The sequence below is a fragment of the Callithrix jacchus genome, chromosome 11 (genome assembly GCF_049354715.1).
Source record: "Callithrix jacchus isolate 240 chromosome 11, calJac240_pri, whole genome shotgun sequence".
NCBI lineage: Eukaryota > Metazoa > Chordata > Mammalia > Primates > Cebidae > Callithrix > Callithrix jacchus.
Window position 1 is genome coordinate 64836323 of NC_133512.1, and position 17963 is coordinate 64854285.

Sequence of the window (17963 nt, forward strand, 5' to 3'; positions counted from 1 at the left end):
GACTTTAATGTACTATTTTTCTGCTTAGATTTGTCTCCACTGAAATAACTTTTCTTAAATAGACACCTATTGCATCAACTCAGTTATTAAGGGGAAGAGCTGTTAATAGATACTCTCAGTGGGAGGCTTTCTTTGGTCTTGTACAAACTTATTTTCTTCCATCTGAACCTATCACTTTTTATTTCAATCTGTACCCTCAGGCTTCTGAACACTTTCAGGGACAAAAATACAAACCATCATTGCACTTAAAAGTGCTAATGAAAACATGGCTTTTGAATGAGGCCAGCTTGTGAGCCCAGATCATTCTTTACCTAGTGTCCTAGCCAATAATGCTGTCTCCCACTGATCCCCTCACCCTCAGGGGACAGATTCTCTAAAAAGCATTCTCACTCTTTCAGAGTCTAAGAATTCACAGTAATTTCTCTTGAAGTCTCTTGCCTAGAGATGAATGCCTGTTGTTTGGAATAGTTGTAGTGTGTTAGTGTATTGAAGCATGCCTTACAGCAACAGTATCCTGACCCTGAAAAGCTGTGTTGTGGATTGACATTATCTGTATAAATGTGCTACGTTAAATAAAGAATAAGGGATTTTCAATCAATTAAATGAATTTCAAGATGAGCATATATAATGAGTAAGTATATATTTTGTGCACCAGTTCAATGCTTAGTTTTTGATAAATAGAATCCATTTAATGGAAATGTATTTATAACAAAGGTTAATGTCTTACCCTAGTATAAATATACTGAAAGTTAATCTTAGAGGTGGAGAAATATATTAAAGAAAATTTTAGTTGCCCCATATATAAATTCCTGTATTAAAATTATAACCTATTCTGTAAACGTCAACCATGGAATATTTTATTTATATTATGAACAAACACATATAGAACTGGAAAGGCAGAGAAAATTGTCATACATGAGTTTTCTCATTACACATACATGAAACCTTTGAGGCCACATAGCATGATTTTGGCATGATATTGTTCTTGGTTAAAAAGCTAACAAACTGTGAGATCAAAAAGGATTATATGATGGATGAATTTAAAAAGGAATATATGATGGATGAATTTACTTTAAAAAATAGAGGTTCTTCATTAATTAGTACATCTTTACTCAATCACTCTTTTAAATGAATTCTCACTATACATATGATCATAATTTTTCACTGTACATATGATCCATTGGTCAAATGTCTACAACATATTGGTTCTAAATGCTTCCTATGTAATTTCTTAATTATAGCATATGCTTCCCATGTTTCTGACATAATCTAAGATTAAGCTGTGGCAAAAAGAGACTTTCAAGTGGAGAGTTCACTGACAACACTAAGAATGACTTAAAATTTTTATTTTATATATATGATTATATGTCCTACAAAATAGTAGCAAGTTTAGCAATAATAAAAAAAGACCTCAGCATCATTGTTGCTGTTGTATCTTATTTTCACATAAAAAAAGATTATTCTGACATTATTTGGAACTTAATATTCCTTTCTGTTGTTTCTTCCACCTAATGTCATTATAATGTTGTTTTTTTATTTTCACAAATAATAACAGAATGCACGTCTATGCTATGAAACAAAATTGAGTTCAATAGATACAAGTAAAGATCTAAGAAGCAAGCGATCATGTTAGAGGAAACTAAGAGTAAACTGTGTTTGCCTCACTGAGTTTACAAATATTTTTTAGTAATATGGGAGTCCTTATTCTATTTGTTCCACCAGCATATTCCCACAGAACATATTTGAAAAGACTAAGGTTTTGTTGTTTTTGCTGTTACAGTTGTTATTTTTTTTCATTTTTAACTGAATGTTTTAGCACAGTAAATAACTGCTGATAATTTAAAAGTTCCCTATATCTTTAGCTACTAACTAAAAAACCATTGTTTTATTGACTTGAAAAAAGAGATTTATTGACCTGTCAAAGATATTACTATCAGACTTAGTAGTATATTGTGATTGGTGGGGAAAAGGTTTTGGCAATAGAGAAACATTATATAAAAATAGCTAAAAGATTATTTCCAGAACAAAGGTGAATCTTCTCAGTTTTGTAACTCTTTTATTTATTATTTTATCATCTCATTATTTCAACAGCAACAAAATGTAAAATAATTTTTGTGCAAAATGCCCCATACCAGACAATTAGTTTAAATAATCGACTACTGATCCTTTTCTTTAAAAGCTTATAGTATGGTGAGGGCAATAGACATATAAACAAATAATCATAATGTGATGTAATAAAGATATGAGCTGAGAACTCTAAGGATTCAATGAAGCTCAAAAACAGTGTACGGAGGAAGTGGTGCTTTAATTGAGTTCTATCGGGAAGTGGGACTACAATAAGGAATGGAGGGCAGGCATTTCAGGCAGTGTTGTGACAGGTTTTTTGTTTTGTTTTGTTTATAAAACAGTGAAGTCTTGTTGTAACTGGAATTCAAGGGATGTGTCTGGGGAGCAATGTCTTTTGAGATTAGAGTGGTAAATTAGTTGATAAGAAGTCTTGTTTCCATGTTAGTGAGTGAACTCTATCCTGTAGGCAATGAGGGATTATAAAATGTTTTAAGCAGAGAAGTGACAAGATAGGTAAATATAGTTAGCAGCAATTTGAAGAATGTATCTGGATCCAGAAATTTTTGTGACTGAGAGATCTGTTAGGTTGTTCCCTAAACACAACAGGAACAAAGAGACAAGCACTCAGAGTAAGTTCAAGAGATAGTTCAGAGAGAATCTGTGTGCAGATTTCTATAAGGTCCTCACTTTATTACTGCTCTTTTAGTATTTTCCTAGTATACGTAGGGCTGACCAACAGAGCTTTTTTGTAGTGATGGTAATGTTCTACATCTTCGCTAACCAATACAATAGCCATATAGATGTTAGTGTTCAAATATGACTAGCATGACTCACGAACTGAATTTTTAATGCATTTTAATTATTTTGCTCCTATCATACAGATTTTGATACCCACCCTGTAGACAAGTACCCTTTTATTATTGGCAATTATAATTCAGAGATGATATAGCATGGACAAGAAATATGTGCAAACAGATATATTTTGATATGAGACAGGAAATAAAAAAATTATGAGCATAGATTTTTATATTTGGACATGAAGAACTTGATGTGCTTCTGAGATATGGGGGCACAATAACACAGTTGAAATTGTAACCTGAGGCTTGGTAGTGTCTTGACTCATAAATTTGAAAATCACCAGTATATTGGTGAATCTTGAAGTTATAGAAGTGCCTGACATTGCTCAGGAAGATTTGTAATGCAAGATCAAAGGGCAAGGATGGAATCCAAAAGGACAATGACATTTAGGAAATAGCAGAGAAAAGTGTCTGCAAAGGCAATTGATAGGCAATTGTGTCATTGCTGGGTGGGAAAACTGGACAAGAGTGTTGTCACAAGTCAGAAAAAAGACTGCTTCAAGAAGAAAGCAGTTGTCAAAAATGTTGCTTATTGAAAAGAGGTCAGAAAAGACTAGGCATAAGATTTGGCAGTAAGGATATCATCAATGACCTTTGCCTGGATGATACGAATGTCAACTTAACATCAGATCTAGGCTTACGTCTTGCTCTACTTCTCATTCTCTCAGTTTCTTAACCTAAAAAAATGATGACACCGGGCTCCTATTGCTTCCAGGACGATTTTACCAAGCAAATGTAAGGCTTAAATGAGGTAATAGGAATTTGGATGTGACGGATGACTGAGGAAGTTACTGAAAATCAGGGTGACTTAGATATCTACGTTTTCAAGCAAGTAACAATCTACTATAAGAGATTGACATGTAAATAATGTAAATATCTGGTCACACTACAGTGAATTTAATCCCAACAATCACACATATGCACACATGCACATGTACACAAACACGTGTGCATGCACACACACACACACACACACAAACACACACCATACATACATTTGGAGCCAGATCAACTTATCTGTGCTTAGGAGTAAAAGAAGTTGGTGTCGATGTTAGTGGTGTATGTATTTTGTGGCGTTAGGGGCAGGTTAGTTACCAAAGGTGATCAAAAAGAGATGTCATTTTATTATTTTTAAAGGCCAAAGTTATCATTATGATTTTTCTTTATCTTTAGGAGTATTTGTGCTTTGAGGATCAATCTTATTTCTGAACATGGTCAAAGTAGTTTGCAGTAGTATTTGGAGAAAATTGAACAAATTATTTGAACAATGCAAATTTTGGTTAAGAGATATCAATGAAGAGAGACACATTAAATAAACTGACTTAAAAGATAATTTTACTTGGCAATATCAATCAATGACAGCCTGAGGAGAATAAGTACCTTGATCCACAGAATATCTTTTAAACTTTTACCATGTTTATAATTGTACATGGTAGAGCACATTTCTTAATGAATTATTTTTAATAGTATTCCTACTTGCCAGTCAAACCACTTACTAAATTTTTCCACTAAATTGCTTCACCTTGAGGAATTTCTAAAGTCCTTGTCAAACTCTACAATTCTTTCTACTGTGAAACGGTCAATATTTTGAAGCACGAAATGGTGCAACTTACACCCCAAAGAAATGCTCTCGTAGATGGTAAATAACACAGATCTTCCTGATGAGGTATTAAATGCTGATTGAATGAACAGGCAAAATAGCATGAAATAAACCCGCTGAAAAGATTTGTGTCTATTTACTTTTCAAGTTAGTACTTTCAAGATACTGTTATTTATGTCTGTGTGATGTTTATTACTCTGCATGTGTATACGTGTGTGTAGTTTCCCTTCAAAACCCACCTTTTAAGTTAATGGGTGGAAATACTAGTTCTTTCAGTAAGACTTGCTTGAAAGTTTTCACCTCAAGGCTGTTTTGCATTACTTTTGAATTCTATTCATTTTTGGAAGAGCTGTCCATTATACTTATGTGAGCCTACTCCAGATTCCAGCTGTAGCTTATGCCAGTTCTCTTTTTTGTTTTGCAGTATTTCCTTTTCTCCATGCCAAGAATTCAGTTCGGATGGGCCTTTCACATAACTTGCCTGGGGGTCTCATTAATAGCCCTTTGCTTCAGTTCCACTTGCATTGTCTATTTTGATATATGGTCCTATCTGGACAATTACTGCCTTTGAAGATTTGTGTTTTTAGGCCGATGACACTTTCCGTATTTATTGATCTCTGTTGAGCTGTGGTTTTTGTGCTTACTTTCAGCATGTCACTTACAACCTAAATGAGAGATTTAGTGCCCACAAGTTACAGATGTGCTTTTGCTTCACTTCCATCTGTTTTCCTGTCTGAGAAATTCCTAGGAAAAGGTTTATACTGTTTGCTACAGATTTTTTAAATTGAATTAGCTCTGATTCTACCTGAAAAAGACTGCTTAACATGCCTAGATTTACCTAGTTGAACGTGCTAAATCTTAGAAACTAAGTTATTGAGGATAGTGTAGTACATCAGTTCTGTATTTCCAATAATTTTTATGAGTTTCTGAAGCAGTTAGAAAAACATGTTCTCCATTTCTATTTGCTTAGTCATTAACGGCAAATTACAAGTAGTCGTCTCTAAATACTAGGTGTTTTTTCAGAAAAAAAAAAAAAATTCTTGAAAGCCTCTATAAAATTTATCCCTTAAAAGCTGCTGTGTTGAATACCTGCCACAAAGGGTTTTTGTGTTCATTTTGTTTTTGTCCCCTATCCTTTGCCTTAGAAGTTTGAGTTTCTGTGTGTGTGTGTGTGTGTGTGTGTGTGTTTGTGTGTGTGTGTGTGTATTTTTTTTCCTCTAAGGTATTTCAAGATTATTAGTAGGTGAGGTAAAACTCTCTATGCTTTGGATGTCAATAACTTTTTTTCGATTCCTAAGTCTCAGAAATGGCACAAAAACCTTTGAAAACAGTAAAGAGCAAATGCCAATAGATCTTCCTCTGATAAAGAGAAACAGTATCTACAAATTTTTCTTTATATTAAAAAAATGCTTGTAATTTCAGAGGTATGAAGAGATACTTGTTTCTACATGTTATATGTTTCTGTGTTACACAGTTGTTTATACATTTGTTTCTACAGCTTAACTTACCTGAGTTGACTGCCAAATATAGTTATGTGAAAACTCACAGCCATATTTTAAAAATTCATATTATTTTTAAAATAATACTGCAAAACAAAAAAGATAACTGGCATAAGCTACTTTATTTTTTAGTGATCAGACCCTTGTTTAAAAATCCCAATGAACCAGGTACATGAAACATAGCATTGCAACTATTGCAAAAGAAGACCGAGAGGCTAAAACGGGAAGTTCAGGATAGTTCTTTCATTTGATTTAATGAGCATAACAACTATCTTCCATTATTTCACTTAATGTATTGAAATATCCTCATTTAAGATCTTCTTCACAATATAGTAATACATTTTAGTATATGGCATACACTTGCCAGGTTTCACTTTTGTTTCTACCATGTCATGGTCATAGTTTCAAGCTTCTGAATAGGCCACCCTGCGTTTAGATTATCCTTATCATTATTATTTATTTATACAGCCCCATGCAGATCATTTGTACTAAGTTTTCAAAGAAAGATTCTAAAATCTGTCCCTAGAAATAACCCCGAGAAGATTGAGACAACACAGATAGATATAGATTGGACAGTTGCTGTGGGATCTATTGTAAATAACAAATCAAGCAAAGAATATGAATGATGGATTGAAATATAACAGATATTAAATCAAAAAGACAAAAGTATTAAGTTTCCCTAATCTTATTTGTTGAATTTGTAAAAATGGCCAATAGAAATCCTGTGTGTTTGCCTTGGTATTAGTTTGAGTAATGGAATTAGTTTTTATTAATTTATAGTACTGTAGTATTTATATAACACTTCAAAAGAAGGTGAGTAGTGTTAATTCAAGCTAAAATCTATAAGCCCAAGTGTATTAATGGATAGAACAGAGAGTGGGGCACACAAAAGATGCATAGATTATGGTTTTCAAAATGTCTGAAAAAATCATTTTCTTGCTTGCAAAAGATATAGAAAAGCAGCATTAGGTAAAAAAACTAAATTTTAAGCAAAGAACAATTTATAACCTCTAATTCCAGCATCAACCATTTTTTTAAAGTTCTTACGGTTTGTCATTCTGCAGATTCCATTTATTTGAAAAGCCTAGTGTCCTTCAACTTAAATTCATTAATAGGGTTACAAATCTCTGAATACAAATTAGTAGCTTAACAAAATACTTGTTTTCAAATGTCTTGGAGATTAAACTGATTTTATGAAATCTTCAGGATTTAAGAGCATAGGAGCTGAAAGTCAATTATTACATTTTCCAAAAGCCACTGTTATCTAATATATAGGTCAAAATGACAATGTTTATAAAAGACTGAGGCATCCTTGAAGAGGTTGGTATGTATAGATAAAATCATGTTTAATGGCACACAGAGTAATGACCCAAAGGTCAAAAGACACACTCAATGAAAGTTCATTTGTGACAGCTGCTAGCTACTTTACATGTCTATGTAAGATTTATAAGCGTTTGAGTTTTGCTGGGACAGCAGAAGAAAATGTAATACCATATTACCCTGCTTTAGGTCTGATCTACCTATTAGTAGATGCTATAATTGGAAGATCCTAGTAATTTGTAAGTGCAGGCATCAGCCGGGCAAATGACTCAGATGTACTTTATTTTAAAGTTGATGAAGGATTGCAAATTGTGATTTGTTTTGTCTTTGATTTTGTTCTTTTTTTAATTAGCCATTTTAAAATTAAGAAATATTGCAAACATATAAAAAGTTACAGGAAAAAGGAAACAGGCACTCTCTGTACTTACCACCCAAATTGAACACATGTGATCAGGCTTGTTTACATTTAATTTCTTTGTTACTTTCATCTGCATCTTTGTTTAGAGGGTGTCAAGGCTTTCGGAAACCTAACTACAAAAAGTGAATGATAAATAGTGTAAAGACCCACAGAAGTGACTGGTGACTAAGAACTGCTGATTTTGACATCTTAATAGTAAATCTATTGTGTGAGTGAGATGGTTGTATTCTTTAGAACTTCACAAAAATAAGCAAGGAGGTGACAATTTAGTACAAAAGTGGTTACCTCCCTTTCAGCCTTCTTTTAGGCTTAAAGTTCTTAGAGGGGATTGTGTGGATATGCAAACAAATCCAGGGACTGAGAATTGGTCAACAAAGTCAGCCCAACTGACATTTCCCTACAGGAGAAATACAACTCCTTGTGAATTGAACTTTTCCATCTCAGGTCATGCTTCTGGAAGTCTGCAAGAGTTACTATTCAGTCATTAAATGCTTATAATCCATTCCTGAGTGTTATTATATCAGGAACTATATTTGCTATCCTGTTGACAGCAGGTGGCTTTCATCTTTGGCTTGGATTTTTTTGTTTTGTCATTTTTTTTTTTATCTTTTATTCCTAAGTGGCTGGATAGTTAAGATTATTTTGTTCAAAAAAATTCTACTTTTATTGTCAGGTTAAAAGAAATGCAGGTACAGTTTAAATCCCTTTCCTGTCCAACAAATCTTGATAGGATTATTCTGCTAGTTATAATTTTCTCATGGTTACCTTAAATATCAATGATAATTGTCAATAGAAAGGTAGGAAATGTTTGAAAATGAACATTTATTGTCATGTTTACACAGTAAAATGTTTAAAAGAAAATATGATTGCTCATTTTTATGAAGTAATACTGTGTATACCTGTTAAAGGAATGTCATTAAGCAGACAGTCTGATTATATGTGTATTTATTTAGCAAAATAATTTCATCACATAGTCTATGATGGGTAAACTTAACTTTAGTCTCTGGCTTTTTATTCATGATCACTGATATATATGTTTATATTTATTGACTCAACGTTATTTTTGTATTTGCTGCTGACCTCTCAAAATATACAAATTTAGGCAAAGACAATTTAATAAATACCATGAATATATAATAATGCATTGAAATAAAAGTGTTTTTACTAGGCCTCTGCTTAGCACAACTAGAAAGCTGCTAAAAATGTAAAGATTAGATATGTTACCTTAAAAAGATCTAAGCCAAGAGTCATGAGAAGATTAGAAAATATCTTATATATTTAAATTCATTTAAAATTATCTTAGATTCTGATAATTCCAGATACACCTCTTCTCACTGGAATCCTATTATATGTGGACACAGAACTTGTTGTTATATTAGGAGAAAGCATCAATGTTTTTGATGTATAGATATCTATTATTGTATGGATATCTATTCGTAAATGATCGGAGGATCATTCTTATTAATGTATAGATATCTATTCCTAAAAGATCTGAGGATATTGGCATTATAAACAAGTCCTATCTAGATAAATCTGTCTGCATTTGCAGACATCTGAAATCATCCAATAGATGGCTGAAACATACTTTACTTTTTAACAATAATACTCATAATAAAGGTATTGTATATAAAATGTAAATGTAAGACAAATTACAGACATGCTTTTTTTTTTTTTTGAGATGGAGTTTTGCTCTTGTTACCCAGGCTGGAGTGCAATGGCGCGATCTCGGCTCACCGCAACCTCTGCCTCCTGGGTTCAGGCAATTCTCCTGCCTCAGCCTCCTGAGCAGCTGAGATTACAGGCACACGCCACCATGCCCAGCTAATTTTTTGTATTTTTAGTAGAGACGGTGTTTCACCATGTTGACCAGGATGGTCTCGATCTCTTGACCTTGTGATCCACCCGCCTCAGACTCATGCTTTTTTATAAGAGAGTCACTATATAGAATATATTATATATTTTCTTAAAAGGAAACTGATTATTTAACTTCTTTGCCAATTACTAAATTTTTTAGTAGTTCTTCATGTGCACTTAATAACATACAGACACTTTGGCTTGGCATTAAAGCTTTCCTTGATCTTACCCCTATTTACTTTTATAACTTTTTCCTTCACTATTTTAATTGATCTCAGTCTTCATCTAACCACAATTTATACTGGTTCTCTCTACATGTTCTGCATTGTTCCACCCATTGTCCTTTTCCCTAGTTTCCAGTGATGAACATACTTCCTGAACCAATCTCCTCATCTGTAGTTTGGTCCCATCTATTATTGTAAAAAGTTAGCTTTAAATCCACTCTTCAGTGAAGCTTTTGCCATTTTCCCAATATAAAGAAATTTTAGAGGAGACTCAAACTCCTTGGCCCTTAGTCTATACCATTCTGACTTTTTTAATGTTTTATTCTTATTTATTAACTAATTAATCATGTCTTTATTTAACAGTGAGAGAGATTTAGTGACATATCGGGAGCTGATTGGAGGGAATTTTAGGGAGTGCATTTTTCTAGCGAGAATTAAAAATTATTTAATAACCAACTAAAAATTATTAATTATGCTTTTTATTATCACCACCTACCAGTAATTGTAAACAGTATCAGTGACAATATAATAATCATAGAAGAGTGTTGTTGGTCTAGATTTTAAATTGCTGTTTACTACTGTGTATCTACTATATATATATATATATATATATATATATATATATATATATATATGTCTATGTGTATATATGGATATTTGTGTGGATAGTCAACCTCCAGCACACATGAATCAGCTACACACATGTTCCAAGAGTAAGTGCATAATTATTTGGAATCATTTAAAATTTAAAACAGTGAGACATAGTGCAAACTGTGAGATATGATAGTTTTTTCCTTAAGTGCCAATTTTTTAGTTGATACATGAACTATTTTATTGAATGTTGTTGCTTTTCAATTTCCAAGTTATTATTTTAAAATTGCGTGTTATAAACCTAAAGATAAAATAAAAATAATAATTATTATTACTGATTTTTACATAAATATTACGGAACATATATCTTTAGTGGGAAGGGAATGTAAAAAATGATTCACTCTGGGTATTGCATACCATAGGTGCTCTTGGTGTTAGGTGCTAAGGCTATCAAGATACCTCTGGTCCCTGGTTTCCTTTCCCTCTTCCCCTCCACCTTTCTTCAAACATAGTATTTAAATGATTTCAAATCCTCTTGTTTGTTATAGTCATTTAGATGCTTTTCTCTAATTTAGTTTAATTTTAGAAATAAAAGGAGAAAATTTCTAGATATTCAGACTTGAAACTTAATAGTTAACTTCTCATTAACTTTACAGAACATAGATTGATTGAAGAATAAGTGACTTTATATAATTTATACTTAAATATAAATAAATTATTGGAAAAGATGGCTCCAATAGTAATTTAAATATATTAGTCTCATTTTTTTATAAGCTCAGCAGAGCTAGTTGAGTGAAATGAATGAAAAATCATACTTATTCAGTGTTCACAAGGTGTATTAGTCTGTTTTCACACTGCTGGTAAAGACATACTGGAGATTGGGCAGTTTACAAAATAAAGAGGTTTTATCGGACTCAGTTTCACATGCCTGGGGAGGCCTCACAATCATGGTGGAAGGCAAGGAAGAGCAAGTTACATCTTACCTGGATGGCAGCAGGCAAAGAGAGCTTATGCAGGGCAACTGCCATTTTTAAAACCATAAGATCTCCTGAGACCCATTCATTATCATGAGAATGGCATGGGAAAGATCCGCCTCCATAATTCAGTCATCTCCCACAGAGTCCCTCCCACAACATGTGGGAATTATTGGAGCTACAAAATGAGATTTGGGTGGGGACACAGAGCCAAACCATATATTAATTTAAAAATGAGAACATATATTTTTATGTTGAATTATTGAATAGTATAATTCTGTTTATTCTTTAATTGATTTAAGTGTTTATGTTTAGCTAAATGCTTAAAGAACACTTTTAATGAACCATTTCAGAGTAAAAATAAAGTATGGAAAATATAGATAAATATTCTTTAAAAGAATTGTTTTGGTTTTGGTTTTGTTTGCTTTTGAGACAGGGTCTTGCTCTGTCATCCAGGCTGGAATCAATGGCACAAACATGGCTCACTGCAGCCTCAACCTCCCAGGCTTAAGCAATCTTCCCTATTTAGCCTCCCGAATAGTGGGGACTGCAAGCACATAACACCACACATGGCTAATTTAAAAAATTTCTGTAGAGATGAGACCTCATTATGTTGACCATACTGGTCTCAAACTACTCTGTTCAAGTGATCCTCCTGTCTTGGCCTCCCAAAGTGCTGAGAGTATAGGCAAAAGGATGGTTTTTATATATGTGTTATGCATATGTTTATGTTGCCTTGACATAAACTATTAGTAAGAAAATTAATTATGGAAAATATATCTTTAGTGGGAAGGGAATGTAAAAAATGATTCACTCTGGGTATTGCATACCATAGGTGCTTTGGTATTAGGTGCTCTTGGTGTTAGGTGTTAAATTTGAAAAACACTTTTAAGCCTATAAAGTGATGTATTGCTAAAGGATGCAAATATTGCCTTTAATCCTATAAATCATATGCAAGTCAGTACTAGCGTTCTTTTTTTTTTTTTTTTTTTTTTTGTGACGGAGTTTTGCTCTTGTTACCCAGGCTGGAGTGCAATGGTGCGATCTCGGCTCACTGCAACCTCCGCCTCCTGGGTTCAGGCAATTCTCCTGCCTCAGCCTCCTGAGTAGCTGGGATTACAGGCACGCGCCACCATGCCCAGCTAATTTTTGTATTTTTAGTAGAGATGGGGTTTCACCATGTCGACCAGGATGGTCTCGATCTCTTGACCTCGTGATCCACCCGCCTTGGCCTCCCAAAGTGCTGGGATTACAGGCTTGAGCCACCATGCCCGGCCAGTACTAGCATTCTTTAAACTCAAGTTACCTGGGACTATGCTAAATATTTGATAGACTTTTTTTCCCATTTAATCATCAAACTAACCGTATTTCAGCTGGGTGCAGTGGTACACACCTAGTATCAGCTACCCAGGAGACTAATATGGGAGGATTACTTGAGGCCAGGAGTTTGAGGCTGTAGTGTGCTGTGGTCTTGCCTGTGAATAATCACTCACTCCAGCCTGAACAACAGATAGACCCAATCTCTGAAAAACAACAACAAAAAAAATTAACTGACCATATTTCAAGGCATTTATCATTTTTATCAAAGAAAAAATAGACACTTAAATAGTTAAATAGTCTCGCAGGTCTTGAAGCAAAAAACTGGCAGGTGGGATTTGATTTCAAGCTGCCTTATTTACTATTGCCTTGTATGCATCTACTCATCCAATAGAGCTAAATTGCTTGTACTGAATTTATTTAACCATGAGAAAAACATTTAATGTTGAGGGCCAGTATTATCTTTTTTTCTTCTTTTAAAGTTCAAGGACTAAATATCTAGGTTCTGTGTCATTGTAAGCAATCAATAAAACACTACTTGTAATAGCCACCAGTTTTAGTGAGTGATAGAGTTGTGTTGGTAAATGTTTATATTTATTTATTTTTCCCATGTCAGAATGATGCAGGAGGACAACGCAGCCTGATAAACAAGTGGACGACTTTTCTTAAGGCCAGATTGATTTGCTCAATTCCTGGAAGTGATGGGGCAGATACTTACTTTGATGAGCTTCGTAAGTTCCTTCTGTTCTTCTTTCCTGGAAAAGCCTTACTGCCTAATCAAGTAACTTGGCATGTATTTTGCTTTAGCTCCAAATATCTGATTAATTATATCCCAGCAAATCTTTTAGGAATAGTTCTTACTAAAATTCACACAGAAAGTACATGGAAGTTCTCTAGGTCTGGGCACACGTTGTAATGCAGTAACTCTTCTCCTTATAAGAGTCCTCAAAGTAAGTGAAGGAAACAAAACTACAGCAAGAGACAGAAAGATATGAGGTGTGGAACTACACAGTTCACCCATTCTCGATGCAGTCTTTCATTTTGAAAGAAGCCACCTTTTATAGGTAGGAAAAGTTGTATTCTTTATTCCGTGGATGCCCTCTGCTGGAGAGTACAGGAGATTTGGTGAACACTGTCCCTTGAACTTGTTAATAAAAAGAATTCTCAGAAGCAGTAGACAGCTTCTTCTATTTCACTTCTCTTCACTGCCTCAAAAACGCCTTCCAAGTCCTACAGTGATTTTATTTTGGTTGTGTATAATGTTACACTATTAGCTTTTATCTTCTTGAACTTGTTCCTGTTTTTGCCATTTAATGTAAAAATGATAATCTATATCAGGGAATTATTTCATTAGTATTGTGTATTTTACAAGCTTCAAATATATATTCGGTAATCATGGATGACCTCTTGTATATAATCACATTCACATATTAGTCTTTTAAAGAATATTATTTGCACATAACTTATTATCGATATTGCACTAATTTTGGGGTAGCTATTTTCATATTGTTACAAAATAGGTAAATCAGGCTGGGTGCAGTGGCTTACATCTGCAATCTCAGCACTTTGGGAGGCCAAGGCAGGCAGATCACTTGAGGTTAGGAGTTTGAGACCAGCCTGGCCAATATGGCGAAACCCTATCTCTACTAAAAATATGAAAATTATTCGGGCTGGTGGCAGGCACCTGTAATCCCAGCTAATCGGAAGGCTGAGTCCCCAGAATAGCTTGAATCTGGGAGGCATAGGTTGCAGTAAGCAGAGATTGTGCCACTGCATTCCAGGCTGGGTAAAGAGCAAGACTCTGTCTCAGAAAAAAAGGTAAATTAATTGCTAAGTTGACACAATTATAGGACAGAACTTTTTTACACTAGAAGGTAAAAATTACCTATTTTTTGGTTTGTATTTTTTATTTTATATGAAATCAGAGTTTTATAATTGAAAACTGCCTTGGAGATTGTGAATTGTACCATTCTATACATAGTCAGGGAGAAAAAAAAATCTTATTTTTGATTTCTCAAGGCATAATATAGTGCCTCTGTTATTTTAATCTTATATACTATTTAGATTTTTAGAGTTTCGGTTGTGTTATTAACAAAAAAGCAAATGTAATACTGAAAAATAAGAGTAAATATTTATTTTTCCCCTTTAATAGAAGATATTTATTTACTCCCCACAAGAGATGAAAGAAATCCTGTAGTATATGGAGTCTTTACTACAACCAGGTATGTTCAACAAAATGCTTTTAATGCTTCTAGGGAATTTTATATGTAAGCAAGCCAATGTAATTGTAGGTTATTTTGTCCCTGCCTTTGTAGTAATGTGTCATAAACATTTTTTTTTCATTTTACCTTTTCATTTAGTGTTCCTTAAAAATCATTCAATATCAATGTAAAAATTCTCCTTTTTCTATTTACATCAGCATAGCATTCGCTGTTATTTAACCAGTCCCCTCCCTGCATGTAGACATTTCTGTTATTTCCAAACCCTTACTGCTGCATATAATGTTTTAATGACTAATCTTGTGCATATGCCATTCCCCATATAAACAAATGTATCTGTGAGTTAAAGTCCCCAAATAAATGTTCTGGGTGCAAAAGATATATGCAGGCTGGACACAGTAACTCATGCCTATAATCCCAGCACTTCAGGATTCCAGAGTGGGAGGATGGCTTGACCTCAGGAGTTCAAGACCAGCCTGGACAACATAGTGAGGCCCAGTCTTTCCCCTCAAAAACATTTTTTTAATTAGCCAGCCATGGTAGAACATGCCTGTAGTCCCAGATACTCACAAGGCTGAGGTCAGAGGATTGTTTGAGCCTGGGAATAGAGGCTGCAGTGAGCCATGATGGTGTCACTGCACTCCAGCCTGAGTGACAGAGCAAGACCCTGTCTCAGAAAAAAAAAAATATGTGCATATATTAATCATAGTAAGTACTTCCAAGATATGTGTTATAGTGGTAGTCCAAAGGAAATACGTGGATAAATGGTTAAGTCCATTGGTGAGACTATAATCATGAGATGGGACACTCTAAACTTTTAAAACATCATCACATGCTATTCTGTTATTATTTCTGAGTTACACTACAAAGATAGGTGTGGGGGTTATGACTATTTCACTGCTTTACTAATTTAGGCGAAGAATGTTTGCATTACTTGCTCAAAGAGGAGCAGCCAATTAGTAGTAAAAATAGGACTTGAAGTGAGGATAATTTCCTGGTTTCTACTCCTGTATTTTTGTCTTCTTTTTGCATAATGCTTTTCTGTACTTATCACTGGGACCCTCTGACTTCCTTAAAAGTTGTACTAGCATCTCTGAGCATAGTGACTCAGAATTGTAATCCCAGCACTTTGGGAGACCAAGGCAGGTGGATCACCTGAGATCAGGAGTTTGAGACCAACCTCCCCAACATGGTGAAACACCATTTCTACTAAAAACACAAAAAAATTAGCCAGGTGTGGTGGTGTGCGCCTGTAACACCAGTTACTCAGGAGGCTGAGGCAGAAGAATCACTTGAACTTCAGAGGCAGAGGTTACAGTGAGCCGAGATCATGCCATTGCACACCAGCCCAGGCAACAAGAGTGAAACTCCGTCTGAAAAAAAAAAAAAAAAGAAAAAGAAAAAAAAAGTTGTACCAGCATCTATGAAACTTTCTCAAAAAATATGTGGACCCCACTGCCTTAATTTTGTTTAATTCAGTAGCTTAAATTTGACTGTGTTCAAAGCACATCCTTACTCCTGTTCCCTATGACTGCCTACATTCTTAGAAATAGTTTTCACATTTTCCACAGCTCTGCTGTCAATCTTTATCAATGTATATTGACATCAGAATAGGAGGAATTGAAGATACTGATATTGATACTCAAAAAAAGGTCATACTGCCTCCTACTTAATACATTTTTAATCTATTTTATATACGCTATGTAGTTTAATTTTTTCTGTAGTACAATCCTCCTTTAGTTTACAATACCTTATTTATAAACTGAAATGCTCTATTGGTTCAGAATATATCAGAAAACAAAAACTATCTGATTCATTGTAAGTTATAGAATATGAATGTTTAAATATGAAAATAAAGCAGGTATTGTAGGAAAGTGCTATTTTGGACTCCAGTTTTTCTGTTAATTTATATCCAAATACAAAAATGTGCAAGAAGTGCCTCTAGTCAAGTATCCCAACCCTAGTTCTCTTGGCACCTTTCCAGTTGCAGAACTTTCTTTGAAGTCACTCTGCTCCACACACAAGGCACGGACATGTGCCAGGAAAATATAGCCCCAAGATGGTTTGTTTTTTTCTCCTATTAAGTTTCTGCCCACCCAGAGTGTGAAGTTACAAGTTAGCTCTTTGTTCTTCCTATACTTTATTGTTTTTTTTTTTAATGCCATCCTAAAGACCAAAGTGATGTTGAAATGTATGTCACATCCTTTGTCCATCAGGAAGATATAATTAACCTGCCATAATGGCAATACTATTAAGAATGAGGCTTAAAATATCCTAGGTAGATTATATGATTTTTGTGGCAATGCCACCTCCATTCTCAGCAGCTAGTTTTTTTCCCAACTACCTGTTTACCATTACCTCTCAAACTTTCCATTAATGTCATTCCAAGAATATTAATAATTGAATTACCATGCTAGAGAAGCATTAACCTTATTTGTTAATGCTAAGAGTGTTGGTGGTTTTTTTTGTTATGTTTTTCTTTTTGAGATGGAGTCTTATTCTGTCACCCAGGCTGGAGTGCAGTGGCATGATCTTGGCTCGCTGCAAGCTCTGCCTCCGAGGGTCAAGCAATTCTCCTGCCTGAGCCTCCTGATTAGCTGGAACCACAGACACACGCCACCATGCCTGGTTAATTTTTGTATTTTTAGTAGAGACAGGGTTTCACCATATTGGGGAGACTGGATTCAAACTCCTGACCTTGTGATCCACCCGTCTTGGCCTCCCAAAGTGCTGGGATTACAGGTGTGAGCCACCTCTCCCAGCAATGCTAAGATTTTTAATACATCTCTTAGATCATAAACAGTGAAGTTTTCAACCCAAAGAAGATGTCTTAATTTCTAGAAATAAAGCAAAAAAAAAAGGCATCTGATTAGTGTTAATTTTCATGAGTTTGCAAAAATTTGTAAAATTCCTATGGAGCTTTTTGCCTTTTAGTACTTTCTCTAATCCTGTGTAATTATAATTACTTTAGTATCGGATGAGTTAATGTAATACATAAACTCATAAATTCAAGGAGTACCAAA

The 17963-nt window shown here is 34.4% G+C and overlaps 1 protein-coding gene across 3 annotated transcripts in view; it reads left to right on the plus strand.

The window, feature by feature from the left end:
• SEMA3D (semaphorin 3D) overlaps window positions 1-17963 on the plus strand; it is a 214417-nt gene that overhangs the window by 147539 nt on the left and 48915 nt on the right. For all 3 annotated transcript variants that reach the window (XM_009002554.6, XM_078342090.1, XM_002751650.8), the window contains 2 exons: window positions 13338-13452; window positions 14874-14943. In XM_009002554.6, the coding sequence (XP_009000802.1) occupies window positions 13338-13452; window positions 14874-14943 (185 nt within the window). The remainder of the gene's footprint in view (window positions 1-13337; window positions 13453-14873; window positions 14944-17963) is intronic.